This window comes from Chiloscyllium plagiosum, chromosome 9 (assembly GCF_004010195.1).
Source record: "Chiloscyllium plagiosum isolate BGI_BamShark_2017 chromosome 9, ASM401019v2, whole genome shotgun sequence".
Classification (NCBI taxonomy): domain Eukaryota; kingdom Metazoa; phylum Chordata; class Chondrichthyes; order Orectolobiformes; family Hemiscylliidae; genus Chiloscyllium; species Chiloscyllium plagiosum.
The window spans coordinates 41,294,928-41,319,461 of record NC_057718.1 but is presented as its reverse complement, the minus strand read 5'-3'; the positions used below and the strand labels follow the sequence as shown (position 1 = coordinate 41,319,461).

The following is a 24,534-nucleotide window of genomic DNA, read 5'->3' as shown; positions in this document are numbered from 1 at the left end:
CCTGATCTGCTGCGCTTTTCCAGCAACACATTTTCAGCTCTGATCTCCAGCATCTGCAGCCCTCACTTTCTCCTGGAAAAGGAGATAGGCAGGTAGGTCAAGTCCGGACACGTCATGGGGACAGTGCTGAGCTGGAGGTTTAGAACAAGGGTGAGGTGGGGGAAGGGGAAATGAGGAAACTGTTGAAGTCCACATTGATGCCCTGGGGTTGAAGTGTTCCGAGGCGGAAGATGAGGCGTTCTTCCTCCAGGCGTCTGGTGATGAGGGAGCGGCAGTGAAGGAGGCCCAGGACCTCCATGTCCCCGGCAGAGTGGGAGGGGGAGTTGAAATGTTGGCCGCGGGGTGGTTTGGTTGATTGGTGCGGGTGTCCCAGAGATGTTCCCAAAAGTGCTCTGCTAGGAGGCGCCCAGTCTCCCCAATGTAGAGGAGACCGCATCAGGAGCAACGGATACAATAAATGATATTAGTGGATGTGCAGGTAAAACTTTGATGGATGTGGAAAGCTCCTTTGCGGCCTTGGATAGAGGTGAGGGAGGAGGTGCAGTTTATTAGTAGTAACTCAATGGCCACTCATTGCAACACTATATAGTGTGGGGGAGACATCCACACCCCTCAACTTGTCATCAATGTCTTTGATATTCACATCACTCCATCTTGAATTTTAAGACTGTGTATTAGATTTGTTTTGTCTTTGTACCAGACTTTCATTACTGGTCATCTGTTCCTCCCCCAAGCCCAGAGGCCCACCATTTACATAGTCATAGAGATACGCAGCATGGAAACAGACCCTTCGGTCCAACTCGTCCATGCCAACCAGATATCCCAACCCAATCTAGTCCCAACTGTCAGCATCTGGCCCATATCCCTCCAAACCCTTCCTATTCATACACACATTCAGATGCCTTTTAAATGTTGCAATTGTACCAGCCTCCACCACTTCCTCTGGCAGCTCATTCCACACATGCACCATCCTCTGCGTACTTGCCTTCAGTTCTGTTAATGTATCATCTTTCCTTTCCTGTTGCAGGCAGTATGACCTGAGAGAGAGCAGTAAGCGCTCACAGGTACTGGTGGACCTCACTGAATATTGTGGGCAGCACGTGGAAGCGAAATGCCTAGCCATTAATCCTCAGAACAATAATTATCTTGCTGTCGGGGCAAGTGGTCCCTTTGTGCGGGTTTATGACATTCGTATGATTCATAATCACAGGTAGGGTGGAAGCTGCTGGTACAGTGACAGCAATGTATGCAAGCTGTCCAGAATATTCCATTCAGAAAGTGCTCTTTCACCCAGCAATTGTAATTTAGAAATGTCATAATTTTACACTTTATAAATTTGTCCCACCAGGCAGAGTATTGGAGAACCCATTATTGCAGTAATTGTAAGTGCAGTGCCTCAAATCTCACTTCGACAGCCAGCACAAGTTTGGCCTGTCTGGTTTGGACAGTGAATTACTTCTATTATAAAGCTCAGAAGACTGTGTCTGCTGCTTTGACAGTTGATCCTCGAGCCATATTCAGAGAACCACTACAGCGTGTCTGCCTATGTGTTTTTAGGTGGACAAAATTCTGGATTATGCTCATTAAATATGTAAACTGAATTCCCTGTTGTGCAGACTACCTTTGTCTCCTTTCTTTAAATTTGTAACAGCCCTATTTCTAATTTCCTAATGACCATTATGTATAGGTCATCTTTATAAGGTGCTAATTGTTTTCTCGAACAGGCTATTATTAGAACAGGGATGTGCTTATGGGTTTGTTTGTGATACCAGTGAAAGGTAAATGAGAGGATGTGCAATGTGTACCAATGTTTCTTGGCTTTCGCTTCTTGAGACATTGGCTGCACTTGCCTCACTCTAATGTAATTATTTGTATATATGCCAAGAAAGTGAGTGTTGGCACAGTATCTTACTAGGACTTTATACTTTGAGCCCAGGGCTTGTCTCACTGAAGACCTTTAACAATTTTCTGTTCTTCTTGACCCAGAACGTTTAAACCAGTTATCACAGGCAAGCTACTTAGTCCTGGGTTGGGATGTGAATCCTTAAACTTGTGTTGAATCTGTCATTCACAGCTACAAAACAAATTCTGCAGCTACTACCACACTGAAGCCCCAAAACTGTTTGACGATGGTGAAATTAATGAATGCCACATTAACATTTGGATTGGTTGTTCTTCAGGTCTGACTTGATGAGAAAGAAAATATATCCTAGGTTGGCTTCAAGCATGGAGGGTAGAGGGTCACGAGCAAGAGAAACCGTGAAATAGTTCATCTTGTTCTCTCTCTCTTTTGTGTCTGACGTCATTGCCATCTCCTATGTTCTGGTTGTCAGAGGGTATTGCACTCTGGTATCATGGACAGATCTGCTCCCTTCTATTTATCATCAGCATATAAGGCCATGTCACACTACAGTATTCAAATCACACAGTTCATGATCAGTAGATTTGCATAAAGTAAGATTCAGGTTAAAGCAATTTTTCTCAACTGAATGGAGGATTGCTGCAGTTTCTTTTAACTAATTTGTTCTCATTGTTGCCTGAAGTTTTTGGCCTAGGTTATGTGTAACCATTTATTACTTTGCTTTTTGATAGAAAAGCAGCAAAGCAGAACTCAACTCCTGGATTGCACACATTTTGTGACAGGTACAAATCTGTGCCGGATGGAGCTGTTCAGTATTATGTGGCAGGTATGCAGTGTTCTGTTTTGATGCATGTGCTCAGATATGTTTACAGGCCTCAAAGATTTGGCCACTTCTATTTTACAAGTTTGTGATTTTTTTTTTCTCTTAATTGCTCATGTTGTGTTAGCAGCCTTTGTCATGTATCTGCTGGATTCTGATAATGTACATTGTGGAATCCTCACCCAATCCAGAACAAAATCAAGTTTCTGGCTTTGAACTGAACTGATTAAGGGTGTAGACAATGGAGAGATGGTATGTTCTTCATTATAGAAATTGAGGTCTGTGATACTCAGGCAGTTTCAACACTTGTGATTGAATTGCCTTCATAAAATCTGATGTGAAGCTTTGTCAAGTGAAAGGATCACTGGACATGAAACGTTAATTGTGTTTTTCTCTCTACAGATGTTGCCAGACCTGCAGAGTTTTTCCAATAGTTTCTATTTCTGTTCTCATCAGTGTCCCCAATGTCCAAAACGCACACACTACTTGTAACTCATTCCATGGTTAGATTTTGATTAAAATGAGTCTTGAATGAAAACTTCATAATGCATCTTTAATAGTATATTTCCCCTAATGTTTCTCAGATTGTATAAGGAACACATGATAAGCAGGTGCCAGGGATTGAGTAGTCAAAAGTCATGGGTTTTTAATTCTTAAAGGATAGAGATTTATTGGGATTTTTGTGTGTGAGAATATATAGAAGACAAACATTTGTGCTAACCATTGTGTATAGGTCATCTTTACAAGATGCTAATTGTTTTCTTGAACAGGCTATTATTAGAGCAGGGATTTGCTCATGGGTTTGTTAGTGGTACCAGTGAAAGGTAACTGAGAGGATGTGCAATGTGTACCAGTATCACTAAAAGATAAAGCCTTCAGCTAATCTGTTAATCCAACAGAAATGCCCCTTTGTGTCTGATCATACTACATTCTTCTGCTATGTATCTTTAAAGATTTTTCATCACATTTATATCAAAGTTATGGTTGAAACTTGAACCGCTGGGGAAATGTGTAACTATCTGTTCTGAACAGAGATATCCATGACCCTAATTCTCCATTTCTGTGATCACTTCAACAATATTTGTGCCAGAAAATACATGTTTGGATCTTGAAAGAGGCTATTTAATCCTCTTATAGTTGAATAGCTTCTCTTGCAGTTAAGTATTGTCACTGACTAGATTCAGCTTAATTGAGATTCTCTGGCTATAAAGACATTTCAGTATTCTGTAGTTTCTGACTAATTCTCTCTCTCTCTTTTCCCCCCCCCCGCCCTCGCTGCAGGTCATCTCCCAGTGAAACAGCCTGATTATAACAATCGCCTCCGTGTGCTTGTAGCCACCTATGTAGCCTTCAACCCTGATGGGACTGAGCTTTTAGTCAACATGGGAGGAGAACAGGTAGGACAGAGGGCATTATATCTTAATGCAAAGGTATTCCCGGAACAGGTTAACCTGTATGGATGTACTTTATGTTGGAGCTCTGTGCATAGAGTGGATAGTACTTCTTGGGCTCTGTCCCTGGGGAGGTGATCCCTTACTGCATCTGCCTGAGGCTCTGAGGAGCAGGACACTGCCCTTATCACTGGGCATAGAGTACAATGGGTGAGTGGGGGAGGGGATGTAGGTGATAGGTCAGGGAGGAGAGGGTGGAGTGGATAGGTGGAAAAGGAGCTGGGCAGGCCGGACAAGTCCGGACAGGTCAGGGGATCGAGTTTCTGGAGGTTAGAAGCTAGGATGAGGTGGGGGAAGGGGAAATGTGGTAGCTGTTGAAGTTCAGATTGTTGCCCTGGGGTTGAAGTGTTCCGAGGCGGAAGATGAGGTGTTCTTCCTCCAGGCGTCTGGTGGTGAGGGAGCGGCGGTGAAGGAGGCCCAGGACCTCCATGTCCTCGGCAGAGTGGGAGGGGGAGTTGAAATGTTGGGCCACGGGGCGGTGTGGTTGATTGGTGTGGGTGTCCCGGAGGTGTTCCTAAAGCGCTCTGCTAGGAGGCGCCTAATCTCCCCAATGTAGAGGAGACCGCATCGGGAGCAACGGATACAATAAATGGTTATAGTGGATGTGCAAGTAAAACTTTGATGGATGTGGAAGGCTCCTTTAGGGCCCCTCCTCTAGCTTATCTCTCCACGCTCCAGGCTCACTGCCTTTATTCCTGATGAAGGGCTTTTGCCCGAAACGTTGATTTCGAAGCTCCTTGGATGCTGCCTGAACTGCCGTGCTCTTCCAGCACCACTAATCCAGAATCTGGTTTCCAGCATCTGCAGTCATTGTTTTTACCTCATCCACAGAACTCAGTCTATCCAAACTAGACTTAATTATGCTGTTCCAAAAATACACAACAGTCCCAATAAACAAACCTCTTAAACATTGAGTAAAACTGAAATAGAGGCTTACAGGTCAAAGTTAGGAGGGCAGAAGGTGAGAGAATCTAGCAGCCTTTTTCCACACAGCCCACTGCTGAACTGAACTGACTAACAACAAGAATTCAGCTGCCAGAACTGACCACTTGCCTTTCATGATACAGGTCACTTCTAAATCGGGAAAACTTTGGCCTAAAGTTTCATCTGTTTATGTTTAAACAAAAAGGCCTTACAACACCCTTTTCATCTCTGTGCCAAACCAGTCGTTTCGGAGCCCGGCCTGTTTTACGGCCCCTCTGAAAAAAACCAAAGACACAGTATCCTTGAGAAACCAGCTTTTAGAGAAAAGGACCAGCTTTGTGACACATAACGTTGTGCCCTATTAATGCTAGATACTGGAAATTCATTTCGGTCAATTTTCAGATGCTCATTACCTGCAATGATTTAGCTTCGTGCATGAAGATGAAAGCCTGAGGATCTCAAGAAATATTTGCCTCGAGCAGCAGCTAAGCAATCGCATGAGCTGCCAGTATTTGTTGCACCCTCTGCTTGTTCGACTGGAAAATCAAATTTTATATCCTTTGCATCTGCACTAGTGGCCTCTGTAGTCAAGTTCCAGGTAGAAAGGGCAGTGAGAGAGGATTTGATCAAAGCCTTCAACAGTGTTTGAATCTTAAAAGAACATTCCAACTTAACACCAAAGTAATTTTTAAAAGTAAGTATATGTATATAAACTTGCCCCTTGGTCATGATGTGAAGGAGCCAGTGCTGGACTGGGGTGGACAAAGTTAAAAATCGCACAACGCCAGGTTAGAGTCCAACAGGTTTATTTGGAAGCATAAGCTGTCCGACTGCTGCTCCATCATCAAATAGCTACCTGATGAAGGAACAGTGTTCCGAAAGCTTGTGCTTCCAAATAAACCTGTTGGTCAATAACCTGGCATGATGTGATTTTAAACTTTACCCCTTGGTGGCAACTGTCGGTTAGTCTTCATTACATCTTTGAAATCTTAGTGAAATAGGCCCAATGTCTACATAGTGCAGCCTAGTTTCCCAGACAGGTCTGACAACAGATTTTGGAACCTTAATTAACATATTGAATAGATCAAGAGCATGTTGAAAGTGGCAGTCTTGGTTGACTGAGACATTCAATTTTACGTCAATCATCACTTGGTCCTAATTAAGGTATAGGTTGTCACCCTACTACATTGGTCTTCATTTTACCTAGTTTCTGCCTGTCAGACAGGACACCATGGGTATAATTAAATATATATTTAAAACGTTTCAATAATTACCTTTATTATACCAATTTTATGAGTTATTCATTCCCTTCTTGAACTTACAGTAACCTACTTTATCATTGAGTTGGAATAGAGAGGTGATATATGATGATACCATAACACTACAATACATGGGGTTAAAAATGTTCAGAACAAAAGTTTATGCTTTTTAAAGCATTGCAGTGGTCAAACCTAGAACAGCTTTTAATATGTTTATTGTATGATGAATTGTCTTTAACACCAACCTGATACACAAAATGAAAAAAACACAAAGGCATAGGAGTGAAGATGAAGAAGCCGAGGTGCTACTTAGAAAGAGCAGGTGGTACTCCCAGTTTTATAAAAAATGGGAAACTCCCTGTTTTCTCTGGAAATAATGAGCCACTAACAATACTGCAAGAGTGTGTGACTTTGCAACTTTGAATTGTATTAAAGGGTTCTTAATCACTGAATAAAACAGGCATCCTCCGACTCTTGTTAATAAAGGAATTTCTGACCCTCATGGTAATAAACAGGAAAGAAAGGGGCAAAGGCATTCTTTTATATGATATTTATAATTCCATTTAAATGATACATGAAAATGAAGGTGTAGTCAGTAAAAAAGTTGATTGTCAAGCTAAAACATCTAATAAATTGACAGTGAACGGAAAACAACAAATGGTGACGATCACAGCAGGTCAGACAGCATCCATGGAGACAGAGCGAGCTAACTTTCGAGTCTAGGTGACTCGTCATCAGAGCTGAAAAGAAGTGTGGAGCGGGACAACATTTATGTATAGTCTGGGGGGTGTGGTGGGGTGGGGGTAATGGGTGTAGGGTGCTAGTGGAGAAAAGGCGTTGGTAGGTCAGATTAATTGATCACAGTATGAGAATGGCAGAACAATGGTGTGTCTTCCACCAGACTTGAAAGGACAGGAAGTGGTGGTGGTTCCAGGGGAGGGTGCAGTGGAGGATCTGACAACAAGCTAAAAGAAAGGGAAGAAATGGAAGTTGGTTCACGATTTAAAGGTGTTGAACTCAATATTAAATCCAGAAGGATGTAAAGTGTGTTTTTTGAAGAGGAGATGTTGTTCCTCCAGTTTGCACTGTGACTCACTGGAACACTGCAGCATGCTGAGGACCGAATGTGAGCATGTGAGCAGGATGCTTTGTTAAAATGATTGGCTACAGGAAGGTTGGGGTCATGCTTGTGCACTGACTGAAGGTGTTCCACAAAATGATCACTCAGTCTGTGTTTGGTTTCTCCAATGTAGAGTAGGCCATATTGGGTGCAGCAGATACAATACACAAGATCAGAGGAGTTGCAGGTGAAATGCTGCTTCACCTGGAAAGACTGTTTAGGCTCTTGGATGGTGAGCAGGGAGGAGGTGAAAGGGCAGGTGTTGCACCTTCTGCCTTACATGGGAAGGTCCTTGGAGAGGAGAAGATGGTGTTGGCGCTTGCAGAATGCATTAGGGTGTCCGGAAGGGAACGATCCCTGTGAAATGCAGATGGGAGAGTGAGGTGAAGATGTGTTTGGTGGTGGCATTGTGCTGGAGTTGTCTGTCATGGCAGAGAATGAATCCTTGAATGCAGAGGCTGGTGGGATGAAAGGTGAGGACAAGGGGAACACGATCACGTTGTGAGTGATGGAAAGGGGCAAGGGAGGAGGCATGGTGCGGTTGAGGGCCCTGTCAACCACAGTGGGTGGGAAACCAAGGTTATAGAAGAAGGAAGCCATGACAGCAGTGCTATTTTGCAAAGTGACATCATCTGAACAGATGCAATGCACGTGAAGGAACTGGGAGAATGGAATGGAGTCCTTGCACGACATGGGATGTGACAAGCTGTAATGAAGGTAGCTATGGGAGTCCGTGGCATTGTAGTGGATAGCAGTGTATTCCCCAAAATGGAGACAGAGAGATCAAGGAAAGGAAGGGAAGTGTTGGAAAAGGATGATTTGAAAGTAATAGAGGGGTGGGAACTAGAGACAAAATGAATGAAGTTTTCAAGGTCCTGGCTGGTACATGAAGCAGCACCGAAGCAGTCTTTGATGTACCAAGAAAAGAGTTATGGGAGGGGCCCAGTGTAAGATTGGACAAGGATCATTCTATATACACCATAAAGTGGCAACGAATAACTGGCACTCATTTGGGTGCCAATAGCCACTCCTTTGACTTGGCAGAAGTGAGATGAATTAACGGAGAAAATGTTCAGTGAGAAAACAAGTTCAGCCAGGCAGAGGAGAGTGGGGGTGGTTGGCGATTGTTCAGACCTCAGGTCAAGGAAGAAGCTGAGAGCTCTCAGACCATCCTGGTGGGGAATGGAGGTATAGAGGGATTGGATATCCATGGTGAATTGGAGGCAGTTAGGGCCAAAGAACTGGAAATTTTTATTATGGCGAGGGCATCAGAGGATGTAGGTGGGAAGGTCTGTGCAAGTGGAGAGGATGGAGTCAAGGTGAGTGGGTAAATTGCTAATATGGTTTAAGTGGGAAATTTTTAATAAATAATCTGCAAATTTAATATTAATAAATGGCTATGAGGCCTTAGGATTGCACAACTGAAATAATTTCCAGTTCACAGAACTGTACTTTAGACTGGAATGAAAGAATGTTACCAAACTTATGGCTGTCATTACCAGACTCAAATAGTAAGTTTCCATAAAAGTAGGCAGCACTATGTTAGCTACAAGTGGAACAGACACACAGCAAATTCCACCCAGTGAGTGGAACAGAATATAGGAAAGATACATTCACATTAATAACAGACAAAGAAGCAGGAAATCAAACACTGTCTAGGACTAACTGGCATGTTTTTCCGGATACTTGGCTGTGAGTGTAACAGATACAGAACCTCTGGAAAAATTTCAGAAGAAATTTCGGAAATACATCAGCAACTGGAGGTGCATTGAAAAGAGAACTGAATTAACAGAGGCTCAATACATGATTACAGTATTTGATTCATCACACTTTTTAAATTAATTATGCTATCCGATCTACAAATAGCAATAAGGAAAGACAACTGGTGAAGGAAAAATAATGGAAAAGCAGAAGACTGGGTTACAATTTGTTTTTGTCTCTTGGCTGTTGCTTTAAATTGAATACAGCTGATAAAGTATGTGACTTTTGTTTTGTTGGCTGGAGGATCCAGATTGTGGCCTATGAACCCTGGTAATCCAGCCTATTAATACCAAGCAACACAGTTTTATTTGAATGGAGGAGGTAGATATTCAATTCTGCAGCTATTAAGGCTAGTGTTATAAATCAATCACATGTTATCAAAACCATCAAATGTAACTTCCATTCAAATAATTGGAAGTATTACCAGACAATTCCTGTAATCGTGAACTAATCATAAGGAAAAAAGTAGAAAACCAACCCAGACTTTTTTTGCTGACTGCTTTGCCCTATGTACATGTTGTGAGTCTAGAGTTTTCCAAAGGATTGCACTTAAGGTTTTTGCCCTTTTGGTGGATAAATCCTGGGTCACCTTCAATGAATTCAGACTTCATCTCAATTCACTGTTCTGTAATTCCACTACATCACTGCCAACCCTAAATCTCTTTCTCTGGATAAACTGTTATACCTAATTTTAATAGTGAACACCCTCAACCTTGCCATCTTACCTGACCTCCCTACTTTCAGAAGGCCACTAGGAGTGACCATGCCAGATTTCAGTGGGTGCAAGTTCTGCTGGGCCTACCAGGGCGCAGTGGACAAAGACTAAGGGGCAGCCTGGGAGTATCTTCAGGTATGCTAAAATCTTCATTTGAAACTAATGGAATGGACTAAGGATCTGAGCTTGCCCCTCACCCCATCTCACCCACCTCTCTTGCTCATCAAATTTTCTATTCTCTCCTTTTTCCATTTTGTAGTCTTAGAAATGAGAGCCTTTTGAAGGTATCAGCATTTCAGAGTTATTATGTTTTCATGAATTTAGATTTCCAAATTAACCGACATGGGTCCTCTAACACAAGTAGTTTTCATTTCAAATTTGTTCAGAAGCCAGCTACATATATCTCACACACACACACACACAATAGTACCACAGAGAATATTTCTGTGGACCCATGTAGAATATTTGTACAATGTATTGAATTTCACCTGCTTCTGTGAACTTTTCAATACTTAGAACATTACACTTGCAGGTGTTATGTCTTTTTGTTCTAATATTTCATTGTGAAGTAAATTGCAACATAGCAGAAATGGCATAATATCTTTGCTAAAGGACATCTAAAGTGCAAAAAAACTGTCCTTTTTTTGGATGTATTATTTTATTGGTTTTGGTTTCACTTTTGATTGCCACAAGTTTGTAAACACAGCACATAGCCATAATTGAGTTGCAAGCTGTGAGTTTGACCTTAATATTAGGAGGAAGGAAGAAAGCCAAAGGAGAGCCCCTGGGGTGTGGGAGGGGGTGGAAGAAGACAAAAAATTCAATAAAGACCTTGAGAGACAACACAGATAGAGAGGATTAGAAAAAAAACACAGGAGAAACAGAAAAATGGGTAAAAATGGGCAAGGTGTAGGTTAAGAAAGGGAAACTGAGAATGTTGGGAAGAAATGTCACTTGACTTTTGAGACATGAAGAGTTGTAGCAGCAATGAGATATTGTGTCATATAACAACTTTGTTCCTGAGCATAATTAAAAATCATAGACCCCCTACAGTGTGGAAGCAGGCCATTCAGCCCATTGTGTCCACACTGACATTCCACCCCAACCCATCCTTGCAATCCTACATAATCCAGCTAATCCACCTAACCTACACATCCCTGGACACTATGGGCATTTTAGCATGGCCATTCAACCTAACCTGTTCATCTTTGGTCTTTGGGAGGAAACCCATGCAAATACGGGGAAAATGTGTAAACTCCACATAGACAGTCGCCCGATGCTGGGTTTTTGGCATTGTGAGACAGCAGTGCTAAGCACTGAGCCATTGTAGTGCCCCAGAATTCTATGAGATTCTATAAACAAAGATGTGTGAAGAAGGTTTGTGGTTCTCTTGAGGGCATAACATTGTATAACCTCTCATTTCTGTTCACATGCTGTAGAAGTGGAGCATTGTAATTACGACAGTGTAAACCTGGCTTCATTACTAAGAGAATTGACATTGCATGTCCTGTCCCAGCATAGCTTCCTTCCCAATGAGGATAACATGGAAATTAGAGGTCTTTTAGGCTAAAAATCTAGGAAATCATGAAAAAGGACAATAAATAAAAACATTGTTGAATGTCGTCTTTCCACATGTAATCAGTGCAAGTCACAATTGTTACACATTAGATTGTTTCCATATCTGTGACTAGCTTTTGAACAATAAGCCAAATGCCTTTCATGGCTATGATATTTTAATAAATGCTGGAAGAACTACAATATGTATTTTGTCTATCAAATGTACCCAGAAGCTATTGGTAAAAGACAAGGTAGTGGTCATTAAGATAAAAAAAACAGGTACTTTCTTAAAATTCTATTCATCCTTCATAGTGAAAGAGGATATTATGGTATACTTTATATTATGGCTTTTTGAGAGAATGTCCTCACGGTCTCCTGATTCCTGGGTTTCTTGATTCTTTTTACAAAGTTCAGTCCATGCCAGAACAGTGGCAGATTGGGACAAAACAGCACAGCAATACACATTTTCAAAGCCTCCCAGTAATACTTTATTACATTCTGTGAGAAAGAGGCATTGAATAGATTCAAGAAACAGAATTTTCTTTGGCAAAAAAAATGCAACTTAAATATATTCAAAGGTTCATTCTGGTAAAAGAAAGAGTGACAAAGCCGTTAGTTCTTTGTTGCTATTTTTGGACTGCTAACAATATATTTGTCCAAAACAAATCAAACTGGAATGGAAGCAGTCAAAATATTCAAAAATGCCACCCCATTCCTTCTGAAAATATAAATAAGACATTTTAGAATAATCCCTTTTTCAGTTGTGCATTGGCAGTAAGGATTGCCATTAATGTCTATATGACTCACTGCTGGATCTCAGACAGAACAATTATATTTCTCCTATATAACTTACTGCTCAAACTAATCCTATCCCACACCCATATTATTCTTCCAAAATTCTACTTTTAAATCCTCATAAGCTCCATGCTTCCAGTCTGTGGCACTATAGTTCTCATAGTCAAACTCAATGTCAAAGAAAGCCTTCAATATGGTTGATGGCCTCATCTAAGATTCAGTTTTGGAAAGGTCTTTATGCGATCAAATTAAAATCTTTGCCTAGACATATCTGTAGCCACAAGAAATAATTTGGTGGAATATTTTGTTCTCTGAAGAAGAACAAAGCAGTGTCTGTTCATTTTTACATACAATATTTGTTCTTACTGTTGTATTCATGTTGACATATCAACTTGACATTCAGAATAGATTAGCTGGGTGTGTCATCGACATCCTGTTATTGATCTAATACTGAAAAGGTTACCTAAGGACTTGAACATACTGAGCATGATTACTTCTCATAAGCATATTGGAATATGGTTTTTAGTTGCACATTGAACTCCACCAGAATTATTCCATCAACATGTTTGTGGACTTTCACACAAATGGGCAGGTAATGGCAAAAAGTTGCAAGTATACAGTAGTATCTATTTGATGCTGGAGGAGAAAGTGAGGTCTGCAGATGCTGGAGATCAGAGCTGAAAATGTGTTGCTGGAACAGCGCAGCAGGTCAGGCAGCATTCAGGGAACAGGAGAATCAACGTTTCGGGCATAAGCCCTTCTTCAGGAATGAGGAAAGTGTGTCCCAGGAGGACCAGTTCCAAAAACGTACAACCCAGATGGCCTCCTTCTTCAAGGACCGCAATTTCCCCCCCGACGTGGTCGACGATGCCCTCCTCCGCATCTCTTCCACTTCCCGCTCCTCCGCCCTTGAGCCCCACCCCTCCAACCGCCACCAGGACAGAACCCCACTGGTCCTCACCTACCACCCCACCAATCTCCATGTACAGCGCATCATCCGCCGTCACTTCCGCCACCTCCAAACAGACCCCAGCACCAAGGATATATTTCCCTCCCCTCCCCATCAGCATTCCGTAAAGACCACTCCCTCCGTGACTCCCTCATCAGATCCACACCCCCCACCAACCCAACCTCCACTCCCCGCACCTTCCCCTGCAACCGCAGGAGGTGCAAGACTTGCGCCACCTTCCCCTGCAACCGCAGGAGGTGCAAGACTTGCGCCACCTTCCCCTGCAACCGCAGGAGGTGCAAGACTTGCGCCACCTTCCCCTGCAACCGCAGGAGGTGCAAGACTTGCGCCACCTTCCCCTGCAACCGCAGGAGGTGCAAGACTTGCGCCACCTTCCCCTGCAACCGCAGGAGGTGCAAGACTTGCGCCACCTTCCCCTGCAACCGCAGGAGGTGCAAGACTTGCGCCACCTTCCCCTGCAACCGCAGGAGGTGCAAGACTTGCGCCACTCCCTCCTCCTTACCTTTTATCTTAGCCTGCTGGACACACTTTCCTCATTCCTGAAGAAGGGCTTTTGCCCGAAACGTCGATTCTCCTGTTCTCTGGATGCTGCCTGACCTGCTGCGCTGTTCCAGCAACACATTTTCAGCTCTATTTGATGCTGCCAAACTCTCCAGCAGAATAGAATTATGAAGCTAAGTTTCCAGTAATACAAATGTATCATGGCTCAAGAGGATGGAGTCTTCTATTTTGAAAGCATAGAAATGAGTATCTCTGGCGTTGGCTATATTTAAATAATTATTCCTCTTCCCGTTCTCTATTCCATCAATATATTCTGAACTCTAGTTATATTGTATGTTGCTTAACAAAAACTAAATGTTCTACCCTACACTAATCCATTTAGAGGTTAGTTTAGCATTCATAAATTTCAGGATAGTTTTTTTTATTCTATGGAAAAGATTACAGGACAAAATACCTACAAAGCTACTTGAATCAAAATCCCAACTTAAAAGCAACATTGACAAACGAGGAACAGAAGGTCTGACAATATGTTCATCTGGTCGATGACAAGTGATAGACGTAATATATTGCTGTCAGAGGGATCCTGTAGTCTATGCTGTTTTGGTTGTTTTAAAAGAAGGAAATGATTATGCTGCAAGTGAAAATGTCATCAGACTTCTGTAAGTAAAGTGAATGAAATTTGGCACAACTGACAGCCACAAACAGCCTCTGTGGACAAATGTACAGTCTCATTCCAGCATAAGTTCTTTAATAGTTCTCATTTCAGCTCTGCCACTTTGGGCGTTCTCTTTCAGGTTATTACTTTTGCTCTTCCAATTTTGATTTTTTAAAGTAAACAGTAACCTGAAAATACCACTTCCGACACTGGGAAAAGCAATAGATTTACAATGTAGTACAATATATTATCTGTCAGTACATATTTGATATAATATAAAAACAAAATCTTGCAGTTTAAAATATGCAAGTGAATGTCATGGACATATCATCAGAGATTATTTTTGGAAACCCAGTTGGATTAATAAAAATTTTGTGCTCTAGTCAAGGATAAAAAAGAATTACCTATGAGATATACAGAGGAACCTCAATTATCCAACATTTGATTATCCAAATTTTGGATGACCTGAACAAAATCGCAAGGTCCTAATACTTGGCTACACTATGTTATCCTGGATCAGTGGTGCTGGAAGAGCACAGCAATTCAGGCAGCATCCGAGGACAGGCAAAATCGTTATCCGGCATTCGATTATCCAGCATTCGATTAACCAAACAAAATACTCCCGCCCATGTCCTTCAGATAATCGAGGTTCCTCTGTAGACAACCGGGTTCAAATGAATCTCTTAACAGTATAGAGAGTGTAGGGACGTTCTTAAGAGGGAGGTCAGGAAGGGAAAGGGGATATGAGATAAATTTGACAGATAAGGTTAAGGATAACCTGAAGAGTTTCTACAAGTACATTAAGAGCAAGAGAGCAACTAGAGAGAAAGTTGGGCCCCTTAAAGACTAAAGAAATTATCTTGAACTTCAGGAGATGGGAGAGATATTAAACGAGTATATCGCATCAGTTTTTACTGTGGAGAAAGAAATGAAAGCTATAGAACTCAGGGGAATTAGTATTGAGGTTATGAAAACAGTTCACATTACTCAAGAGGAACTGTTGAAGGTCTTAGGAAATATAAAAGTGGATAAATCTCCGGCACCTGATCTAATGTATCTCAAGCTGTTGTGGGAAGTTAGGAAGGACATTGTGGGGCCCCTAACAAAAATATTTTGTCATCTATAACTATGGGTGAGGTGACTGGAGAGTGGCTAATGTTGTGTCTTTATTGAAGAAGGGATGTAAGGAGACATCTGGTTATGAAAGATCTGTGAGTCTGACTTCAGTGGTGGATAAGTTGTTGGAGATGATTCTGAAATTTAGGTTTTCTATGCACTTGGAGAGGCGAGGAAGAATTAAGGATAGTCAGCATGGTTTTGTGCAAGATAAATTGTGTCTCACAAACTTAATTGAGTTTTTTCAGTAAGTAACCAGGAAGATTTATGAGGGCAAAGCAGTGGATATTGTTTACTTGGACCTTAGGGAAAGCCTTTGAAAAGGTTCCACATGGTAGACTAATTAGTAAAGTTAGATCACATGGGGTTCGGTGAGCTTTGCAATTGGATACAAAATTAGCTTAATGGCAGGAGACGGACGGTGGTGGTGAATGGTGGTTTTCTGCCTGGAGGCCGATTAACAACTGTGTTCCACAGGGATCAGTGTTGTGTCAACTTTTGTTTGTTGTTTATATAAATTATTGAGATGAGAATATAGAAGGTTAGTACATTTGCAGATTACACTAAATTTTTTGGAATATTGGACAGCGAAGATGGATATTTAAGATTACAAAGAGATCTTGGTCAATTGGATCATTGGGTTGAGGCGTGGCAGCAGGAGTTTAATTTGAATAAATGTGACGTATTGCATTTTCGTAAAACAAATAAGGGCAGGACATATTCAATTAAAAGTAGGACCTTGAGTAGTGCTGTAGAAAAGACAGATCTAGTATCATGTACATAATTATTTGAAGTTTGCTTCACATGTAGACAGGGTGGTTAAGAAGGTGTTTAGCACACTTGCCTTATTGCTTAGACCTTTGCGTATGGGCGTTGGGACATCATGTTGTGATTGTACAGGATGTTGGAGAGGTCTCTTCTGGAGTATCGTGTTCCGTTCTGGTTGGCCTGACATAGGAAGGATATTATTAAGTTAGAGAGGGTTCAGAAACGATTTACCAAGATGTTGCTGGGAATGGAAAGTTTGAGTTATAAGAAAAGGCAGGGACCTTTTTCACTAGAACAAAGGAGATTGAGGAGTGACCTTATAGAGGTTTATAAAATCATGAGGGTTTAGATAAGGTGAATGGCAGGTGTCTTTTCCCTAAGGTAGGGGATTTCAAGGATAGTGAGTATATTTTTAAGGTGAGAGGAGAAAGATTTTAAGAAGACATGAGGGGCAACCTTTTACACAGTGTGGTTCCTATGTGGAATGAACTTTCAGAGGATGTGGTGGGTGTGCGCACAGTTACAATGCTTAAAAGACATTTGAATATGTACATGAATAGGAAATGGTTAGAACGATATGGTCCAAGCACAGGCAGGTGGGACTAGTTTAGTTTGGGATTATGGTCGGCATGAACTGGTTGGACCGAAGGGTCAGTTTCTGTGCTGGATGACTCTATGACTGTAATACAAAGGCCAATTGTTATCATTTCAAAATATGATGGTTGATTTATCTTATTCTTACTTGTTATCTCGATAGCATCCTGGAGATGCTACCATGCAACATAACACCATATACTTCTCTTGGTATGTGATTAGACCACAGTAAGACAATGGCATCCAGTTTTAGACAGCTGGCTTCAGGAACTATGTCAAAATTATAAAGAGGATTTTAAAAAGGTTTACAAGAGTGATGGATGAGAGACTTTGGGTAAGTTGGGTAAATGGAATAACAAAGAAGATTGAGAGCTGGCAGAAGTGTTCAAAATGCCAAAGTGATTTGATAAAGCCATTTAAATGAAACAGTTCCTGCTATTTGGGAGCTGGAGCTGATACATTTAAGATCATTACTTTAAAAAAAAATCAAGTGGATGTATCATGAAAATATTTTTAATGTAAGTAGTAGGAAGGACAAGAAAACTCTTCCAGTAATGGAGGTAAAATGTATAGTACATTTTCAAAGAGAAGTGGATAGAAAATCAAAAAGAAATAGGTCATTAAAAAGTGTGGGGAAAGGGCCAAGGAGCAGAATTATTTGGATAAACTACAATGACGTGGACTAAGTAGCCTCTTGTGCAATATAATACCATGATTACATGAACAAATTCAAATTGCATTTATAGAATTTATATTTTAGAATATTTTAGCTTCTAATTTAGAGTAAATGCAGAGATTATGGGGTCTGTTCTACTGTCTTCCTGACAGTAAGACTGAGTGGTTTGATGGTTAGAGACCAAAAGAAGGCTTAGATTATTTTATGCAGATTGAGGTGTAAGACACTTACGCTTGCAGACATCAGCATCAACCTCTGGATTAACAATGAATAGACAGAATTGGAGTCAGGAAGTGCTAGAACATAGTAATGCAGCTAAGTGTTGGAGTTACAGCTCAGAAAATCTGAGAGGGGGTCAGAAGGATCCTACGAGCAATTAAAATTATGGTGCAGCTGAGATGGAAATGGCAAAGCTCACAAGCAGCATTTACTTGAAGCAGCTAGCTGTCTGTGTAAAACTGTTGTGTCTACAAATAAGATTTGATAAGTAGGTTCAGAATCCAGGATTTGGTGGAGTGAAGGAGAGCGAAGTACTGGAATATGAGTAATTGTTGAGGTAGTAACATTCATGTCATACAAATGCCAGGCAATGATCATCTTCAATAAGAGACAATCTAGCCACTGCCTATTAATATGCAATGGTGTTATCATCACTGAATCCTCCACAATCAACATCCTGAGATTGCCATTGACCAGAAGTTCAAATTAACTCACCACATAAACACAGTGAGTACAAGAGCAGTTCAGAGACTGGGAGTACAGCAACGAGTAACTCACCTCCTGACTCCCCAAAGTCTGTCCACAAGGCACAAGTCAGGAGTGTGATGGAATACTCCCAATTTGCCTGGATGGGTGTATCTCCAATGACACAAAAGGCTTGACACCACCTAGGACAAAGAAGCCCAGTTGATTGGCACCACATCCACAAACATCCACTTCTTTCATCTACAAGATGCACTCAGAAAGATCCTTAGATAGAATCTTCCACACCCATGACAATTTTAATCTAGAAGGATAAAGGCAGCAGATAAATGGGAACATTACCACATACAAATTCCACACTAAGCCACTCACCATCCTGACTTGGAAATATATCATTGTTCCTTCACTATCATTAAGACAAAATTCTGGATTTCCCTCTCTAAGGGCATTGTGGTGCAACCTACACCATGTAGCAGCTCACCACCACCTTCTTAAGAGCAGCAAGGGGTGGGCAATAAATGCTGGCTAGCCAGCAAAGCCCACATCCCATGAATGAATACCAAAGTTGATAATGGAATGACTTTTGAGGGACTTTCAAAGTTAATAGAGAAGAAAATGGAATCCCTTGTAATGTTTGAATGAACCTTGATCATCCACACTGTTACTAATGTCCAGGGGTTGCTGAGGAATCCATGAGATCTGTCTTGATTGTATTTGTTATTTGAAAAGCTCTATGGGATATTTAACCACAGCAGGCCTGTTACCCAAATTTACCTCATGTTAATTCTCAATGTCAGAACATAATTTGTATTCCTCCAGTAGATTTTGTTACTGTTCTAACTTTGTAAATAAACATTTTGCTCATTTGTTCAGAAACATGGAATCTTGTGGCTTCACTTGAAGTAAGTAACTAGATCTTTGTCTATTTTAAAGTAAAAAGATACTGGTGCCTAGCCAGATTGTGACATAAATGTAGCAATCTATTTTTGGATCATAACAATAGTTCTGCTGTTAAACTGTCCATTTACTTCTAAGTTAAAATGAAAGAGGATGGAAGAATAACTGATGAACTATTCTACCTGGTAATTGCTTTGCATTGAGATCAGCAAGAGGGAAGAGATGATCATTTTTGAGATGAGTTTACAATTTTCCCCAGATATCAATGAACATAACATAGCCAGCAGAAAGAAGACACTGCTTTAGGTTGTGAACAACTATAGCCAAATGCTGGAGGGAAGTGGTCTCTTGTGAAAGAGAAGCATCCTGCAGACATCAAAAGGTTCTGGGAGATTCATTCTGACATGTCTGGGAAATAAATAATTATTGGACTTCATAGTTGGCAGAGGATTTTAGGAACTTTCTAAAAACTGAGGAATGCATCTGAAGATGGTCGCTTAATAATTATTACTCATAAAATTGGGGATATTGGAGCCCACTAAGAGCTAGGAAGAACTGTGCATTGTTAAGAAGCAAAGAGGATCTTCTGCAGCTGTTCTAGAAGCAAAGAGGTCCTTCTGCAGCTGTACAGGGCCCTGGTGAGACCGCACCTGGAGTATTGTGTGCAGTTCTGGTCTCCAAATTTGAGGAAAGACATTCTGGCTATTGAGGGAGTGCAGCGTAGGTTCACGAGGTCAATTCCTGGAATGGCGGGACTACCTTACGCTGAAAGACTGGAGTGACTGGGCTTGTATAACCTTGAGTTTAGAAGACTGAGAGGGGATCTGATTGAGACATATAAGATTATTAAAGGATTGGACTCTCTGGAGGCAGGAAACATTTTCCACTGATGGGTGAGTACCGAACCAGAGGACACAGCTTAGAAATACGGGGTAAACCATTTAGGACAGAGATGAGGAGAAACTTCTTCACCCAGAGAGTGGTGGCTGTGTGGAATGCTCTGCCCCAGAGGGCAGTGGAGGCCCAATCTCTGGATTTATTTAAGAAAGAGTTGGTTAGAGCTCTCAAGGATTGTGGAATCAAGGGTTATGGAGATAAGGCAGGAACAGGATACTGATTAAGGATGATCAGCCATGATCATATTGAATGGTGGTGCAGGCTCGAAGGGCAGAATGGCCTACTCCTGCACCTATTGTCTACTGTAAGGACTTTAATTCCATGGAGAATATGATGTATGATAACCATAAAAGGGGAAATTTCCTCTCTGAGCTTTAAAGAATCAATGGCCTACAACATGAAAATAGTGTGGGAACTTCCCAGACCCAGAATGTCTTGAGCATTGATGAGGGAGTTGGGAAAATACGGCAAAACAGGAGAATGAGATTCTAAATGTTAGGAAAAGATTTGCAAATAAGGTTTTCATGTTAATCTTGCCTTGTTCATAGCAATTTTCTATTTTCATAGTATACAAACACTAGACTGTAACAGTTCCCAACATGAAAATCTATGCAGGTACCTGGTCACTCAGCCACCGATGCCCTCTCCAGCTTCTTCCTTGTCCCCACCCCAAAATCTCAGGGCATGCTCCAAAGGCAGTGACCACCCAGTGATCATCCAAGAAGGTTAGCATCTGACAAGGTCCAGTCACACAACATTATCATAGCACATCTCAGATTCACTCATAATACAGTCACCACTTCACCATTGTATCTAGGCTTTAATATGATCATGATTGATCATCCAATTCAGTCCATTTTTCCGGTTTTCTCCCCATACCCTTTGATCCATTTAGACCCAAGATCTACATCTAACTCCTTCTTGAAAACATTTGCTATTTTTGCCTCTTCCACTTTCTGTGGCAGAAAACTCCACAGGCTCATCACTCTCTGGGTGAAGATATTCTTATCTCAACCCTAATTGGCCTAACCCCAATCCCTAGACTGTGACCCTGCTCTGGAATCCATTGTCATTGAGAACATTTTTCCTGTGTTATCCTGTTAGAATTTTATAGGTTTCCATGTGATCCTTCCCAACTCGTTCTTCAAAACTCCAGTGAATATAATATTATGATCCATGTCTCTCCATGCATCAGTTCTGCTAACTCAGGAAACATATTGGTGAACATTTGTTGCACTCCTTCCATAGCCAGAACAAGTTTCCTCAGATAAGGAGACCAAAACTGCACACAATACTCTGGACGTGGTCTCACCAAGGACCTGTACAATTTCAGCAAGGCAACATTACTCCTACACTGAAAACAACAAATGGCAGAGATCACAGTGAGCCCGGCAGCATCCATGGAGACAGAAATAGCTAACGTTTCGAGTCTAGATGAAGTGTGGAGGGGGACAACATTTTTGCTATAGTTGGGACTCAAGTGGTGGAGAAAAGCTGTTGACAGTTCAGATTAAGTGATTGGAATGGGAGAATGGCAGAATCGTGGTTTGTCTAACTGCCAGACCTCAAAGAAGAAGCAGTCCCACTAGGGAACATGCCACCACACACCAGTGGGACTGTCTTCTCTTTCAAATCTGGCAGTTACACACTGCATTGTTCTGCCATTCTCACATTTCAATCATTTAATCTGAACTATTAATATATTTTCTCCACCAGCACTCTACACCCCATCACCACCACACCTGCCCTGTAATTATAGCATAAATGTTGTCCGCCTCTCCACTTCACATCAGCTCTGATGAAGAGTCATCAAGACTCGAAACTCAAACTTGCTCTCTCTCTCTCTCTCTCCATGGATGCTGTCTGATCCACTGTGATCTCTAGCATTTGTTGTTTCCAGTACAGAATCCCAACTGCAGTAATTTGCTCTGACATCACTGTTCCTGTACTTGAATCCTCTCGCTATGAAAGCCAATACACTGATTGGCTTCTTTATGGCTGCTGCACCTACCTGCTTATTTTCAGAGGCAGGTGTACAAACAAACCCAGGTCTTATTATACCTCCTTCTTTCCCAATTAATTGCTACTCAGGTAATCATCTGCATTTCCATTTTTGGTATGAAAGTGGATAGCCTCACATTTATCTACATTAAACTTCATTTGCTAAGTTTGCTTTCTTGGTGCCCACCGTCTTTGCACTGACCTGGATGCTCACAGTCTCCATCTTGACTTTTTGTGTTGTTCTGCTGCCTCATTCAGAACTTACAGACTCATAGCAGTTTTGTTGTCCTGTTTAGCACAGACACAAAGTCTGGCAGGTTGTCAACATTGATCAGGCAAGAGACCAGACATGTAGCTGTATGACGCTATATTACAACAATATCACACCAGCACCATGAGTGACAAACACACTGTATATTCTTCAACCAAATTGCCATGCCTCAATGTCTAATGGTAGTAGTCTTTAACTGAATCTAGGACAACTATTGTCAGTTACGGGATCCCACCACAATTAGTCAAGGGCATCATCTAATCTCAGCCCAGTGATTTTCACACAGTCATTAGGGTGCCTACACTGATCAGAGTCAAGGGATGCATATCATTACAGTCTTACAGGTCCAGTGCAACCTGTCCAGTAAATCAGCTGAGGAACTGCACAGATATCATTCAGGGCTCTTGTCATTTGTCATTCCAAATTGGTTGGTGTGGTGGGGAGGGATACCCGCAGTCACCCCAGAGGGTTTGTTCAGTGAAAATGGAGGGGAGACGGTTTATAAGAGGCCACTGCTGTGGTGAGCAATTTAGAGAAAGCAATATTGGGGGTTGGAGCAGCATGCTGGGATGCAGAGGAAATAATTGTGATTGGGAGGTGTAGGCAATGTATAAGCATAGGAGACATTAGAGTACAGCAGAACATGAAGTACTCAGAGGGTTGACATCATCAATTACCATTATCCTGGTTTCAATGAGGGGCAGAGCATAACAATGTTTAGCAAAACTAAGCTGGATGCCTGGGACCCGGAGGTTAAATAGAGAAACGAGCAGTTAAAGGGTTATGTGGGAAGATGAGGAAGTTCAAATCTGATGGGGTTGACAAGGAATGCAAGGAAGGAAGGTGAAGGTTTGGGGTGGTTTGACAAGCTGAGCCTGCAACTGATCCTATGAAATGTTACCTGTGTTACCTTCCACCCTCATCCAAATTGTCAATTGGCCACGGAAATGGAAAATCTCTAGAATGGGTGTTCTTTCTTAAATTTCAGAGGACATGGACTCTATTTATGAGTGATGCGAGACCCTTCAAGGGGCAATAGCATTAGTCAGGCACTTACACAGTGCAAGGTAATTGTATCTGTTATCATGGAATTCTGCATGTGAACATCATGGATTGAGCAAACTGCGTCAACAAAAAGTCCTTGCCACAAAAAATCTAGACAATGTCAATGAACATTCCAAATTAATCCTAGCAATTGCTGTGAAGCAGAAGTAATGACAGGTCACTGGTCATTTTTTTACACAAGTCCCACAATTCACAGACAAATACTATTGTTTTATACCTGCACCAGATTCAGGAGCAACTCACCTCACAGCTTGGGTTATGAAATGTCCACACCATTATTCTATATGCAATGCTACTGTTTTTGGAATAAAGGAGGTTGGAGGTGAGGGTTGGGTAAGAAGTTCTCCTCCTGCCGCACATTCAATCTCTTACTGTATGTGCGTCAAATGGCTTGAACATCTGAATCAAGGCAACAATGTGAAAGGGCCATGTTGATAGTCTATTGCCCTTTTTATTTGGACAGGCACCAGAATAGGAAAGGTTTATACGGATATGGACTAACACAGACAAATGGGACCAGTTAAGTTTGGGAATAACTAGTCAGCATTGACAAGTTGGGCCAAAGGGTCTGTTTCCATGCTGTACAACTCCATGACTCTATTGTTGGAGGCCTCCCATATCCGAATGTCTTGAGGACACTACTTAAACTGAATTTGTGTGTGCCATGGCTGCTAAATGATCCCATTTCTGAGGAGGTGTTGTATTTCTGATATTGTCCATATAGGTTCATTGGACCAGATCCGAATTCATCCAGGCGCAGAAGCAGCTGCTGAGTTTGTGTTTGCTGCACTAAACGTGTCCACAGAAATTGATGAGGAACAGATGCGTCTGAAGCCCAGGGCCAGAAACAATTCAGTGATGTGGAGTTGCCTCCTAATTCGCAGTCTCCAGTCAAGGATGCCCACATAACAAGGCAAAAGTGGACTCACCAACAGTCATTCACTTTCCATGAAATGCTGTGCAGATAAGAGACAGGCAGTGGTGCAGTACTCCGTATGGACAATCATATCATAATCCCCTATGTATATGCAATGCAACTCATTCTTCCACAGGCCTAACAAGAGCGATAAGATATCTTCTCAACATTAATTTCTGAAGCTTGCCATGTTATGGGGATTCATTGGAGGAGAGTACAGAGAGAGAGAGAGAGAAAGCGAG

General features: G+C 41.6%; 1 protein-coding gene across 1 annotated transcript; it reads left to right on the top strand.

Annotated features, from left to right (window-relative positions):
• The first annotated feature begins 1,024 nt into the window (after positions 1 to 1,024).
• On the top strand, positions 1,025 to 24,285 carry LOC122553180 (WD and tetratricopeptide repeats protein 1-like). Its single transcript, XM_043696767.1, has 4 exons — positions 1,025 to 1,210; positions 2,593 to 2,687; positions 3,963 to 4,078; positions 24,115 to 24,285. The coding sequence occupies exons 1-4, from the start codon at positions 1,194 to 1,196 to the stop codon at positions 24,283 to 24,285; spliced, it is 399 nt and encodes a 132-aa protein (XP_043552702.1). The 5' UTR covers positions 1,025 to 1,193.
• The last annotated feature ends 249 nt before the right edge of the window (positions 24,286 to 24,534 follow it).

Excerpts from the sequence above, each read along its gene's own strand:
- LOC122553180 (XM_043696767.1), top strand. Across the intron at positions 2,688-3,962 it reads TGTTCAGTATTATGTGGCAG|GTCATCTCCCAGTGAAACAG; the intron begins GTATGCAGTGTT and ends CCCTCGCTGCAG. Across the intron at positions 4,079-24,114 it reads TCAACATGGGAGGAGAACAG|ATCCGAATTCATCCAGGCGC; the intron begins GTAGGACAGAGG and ends TCATTGGACCAG.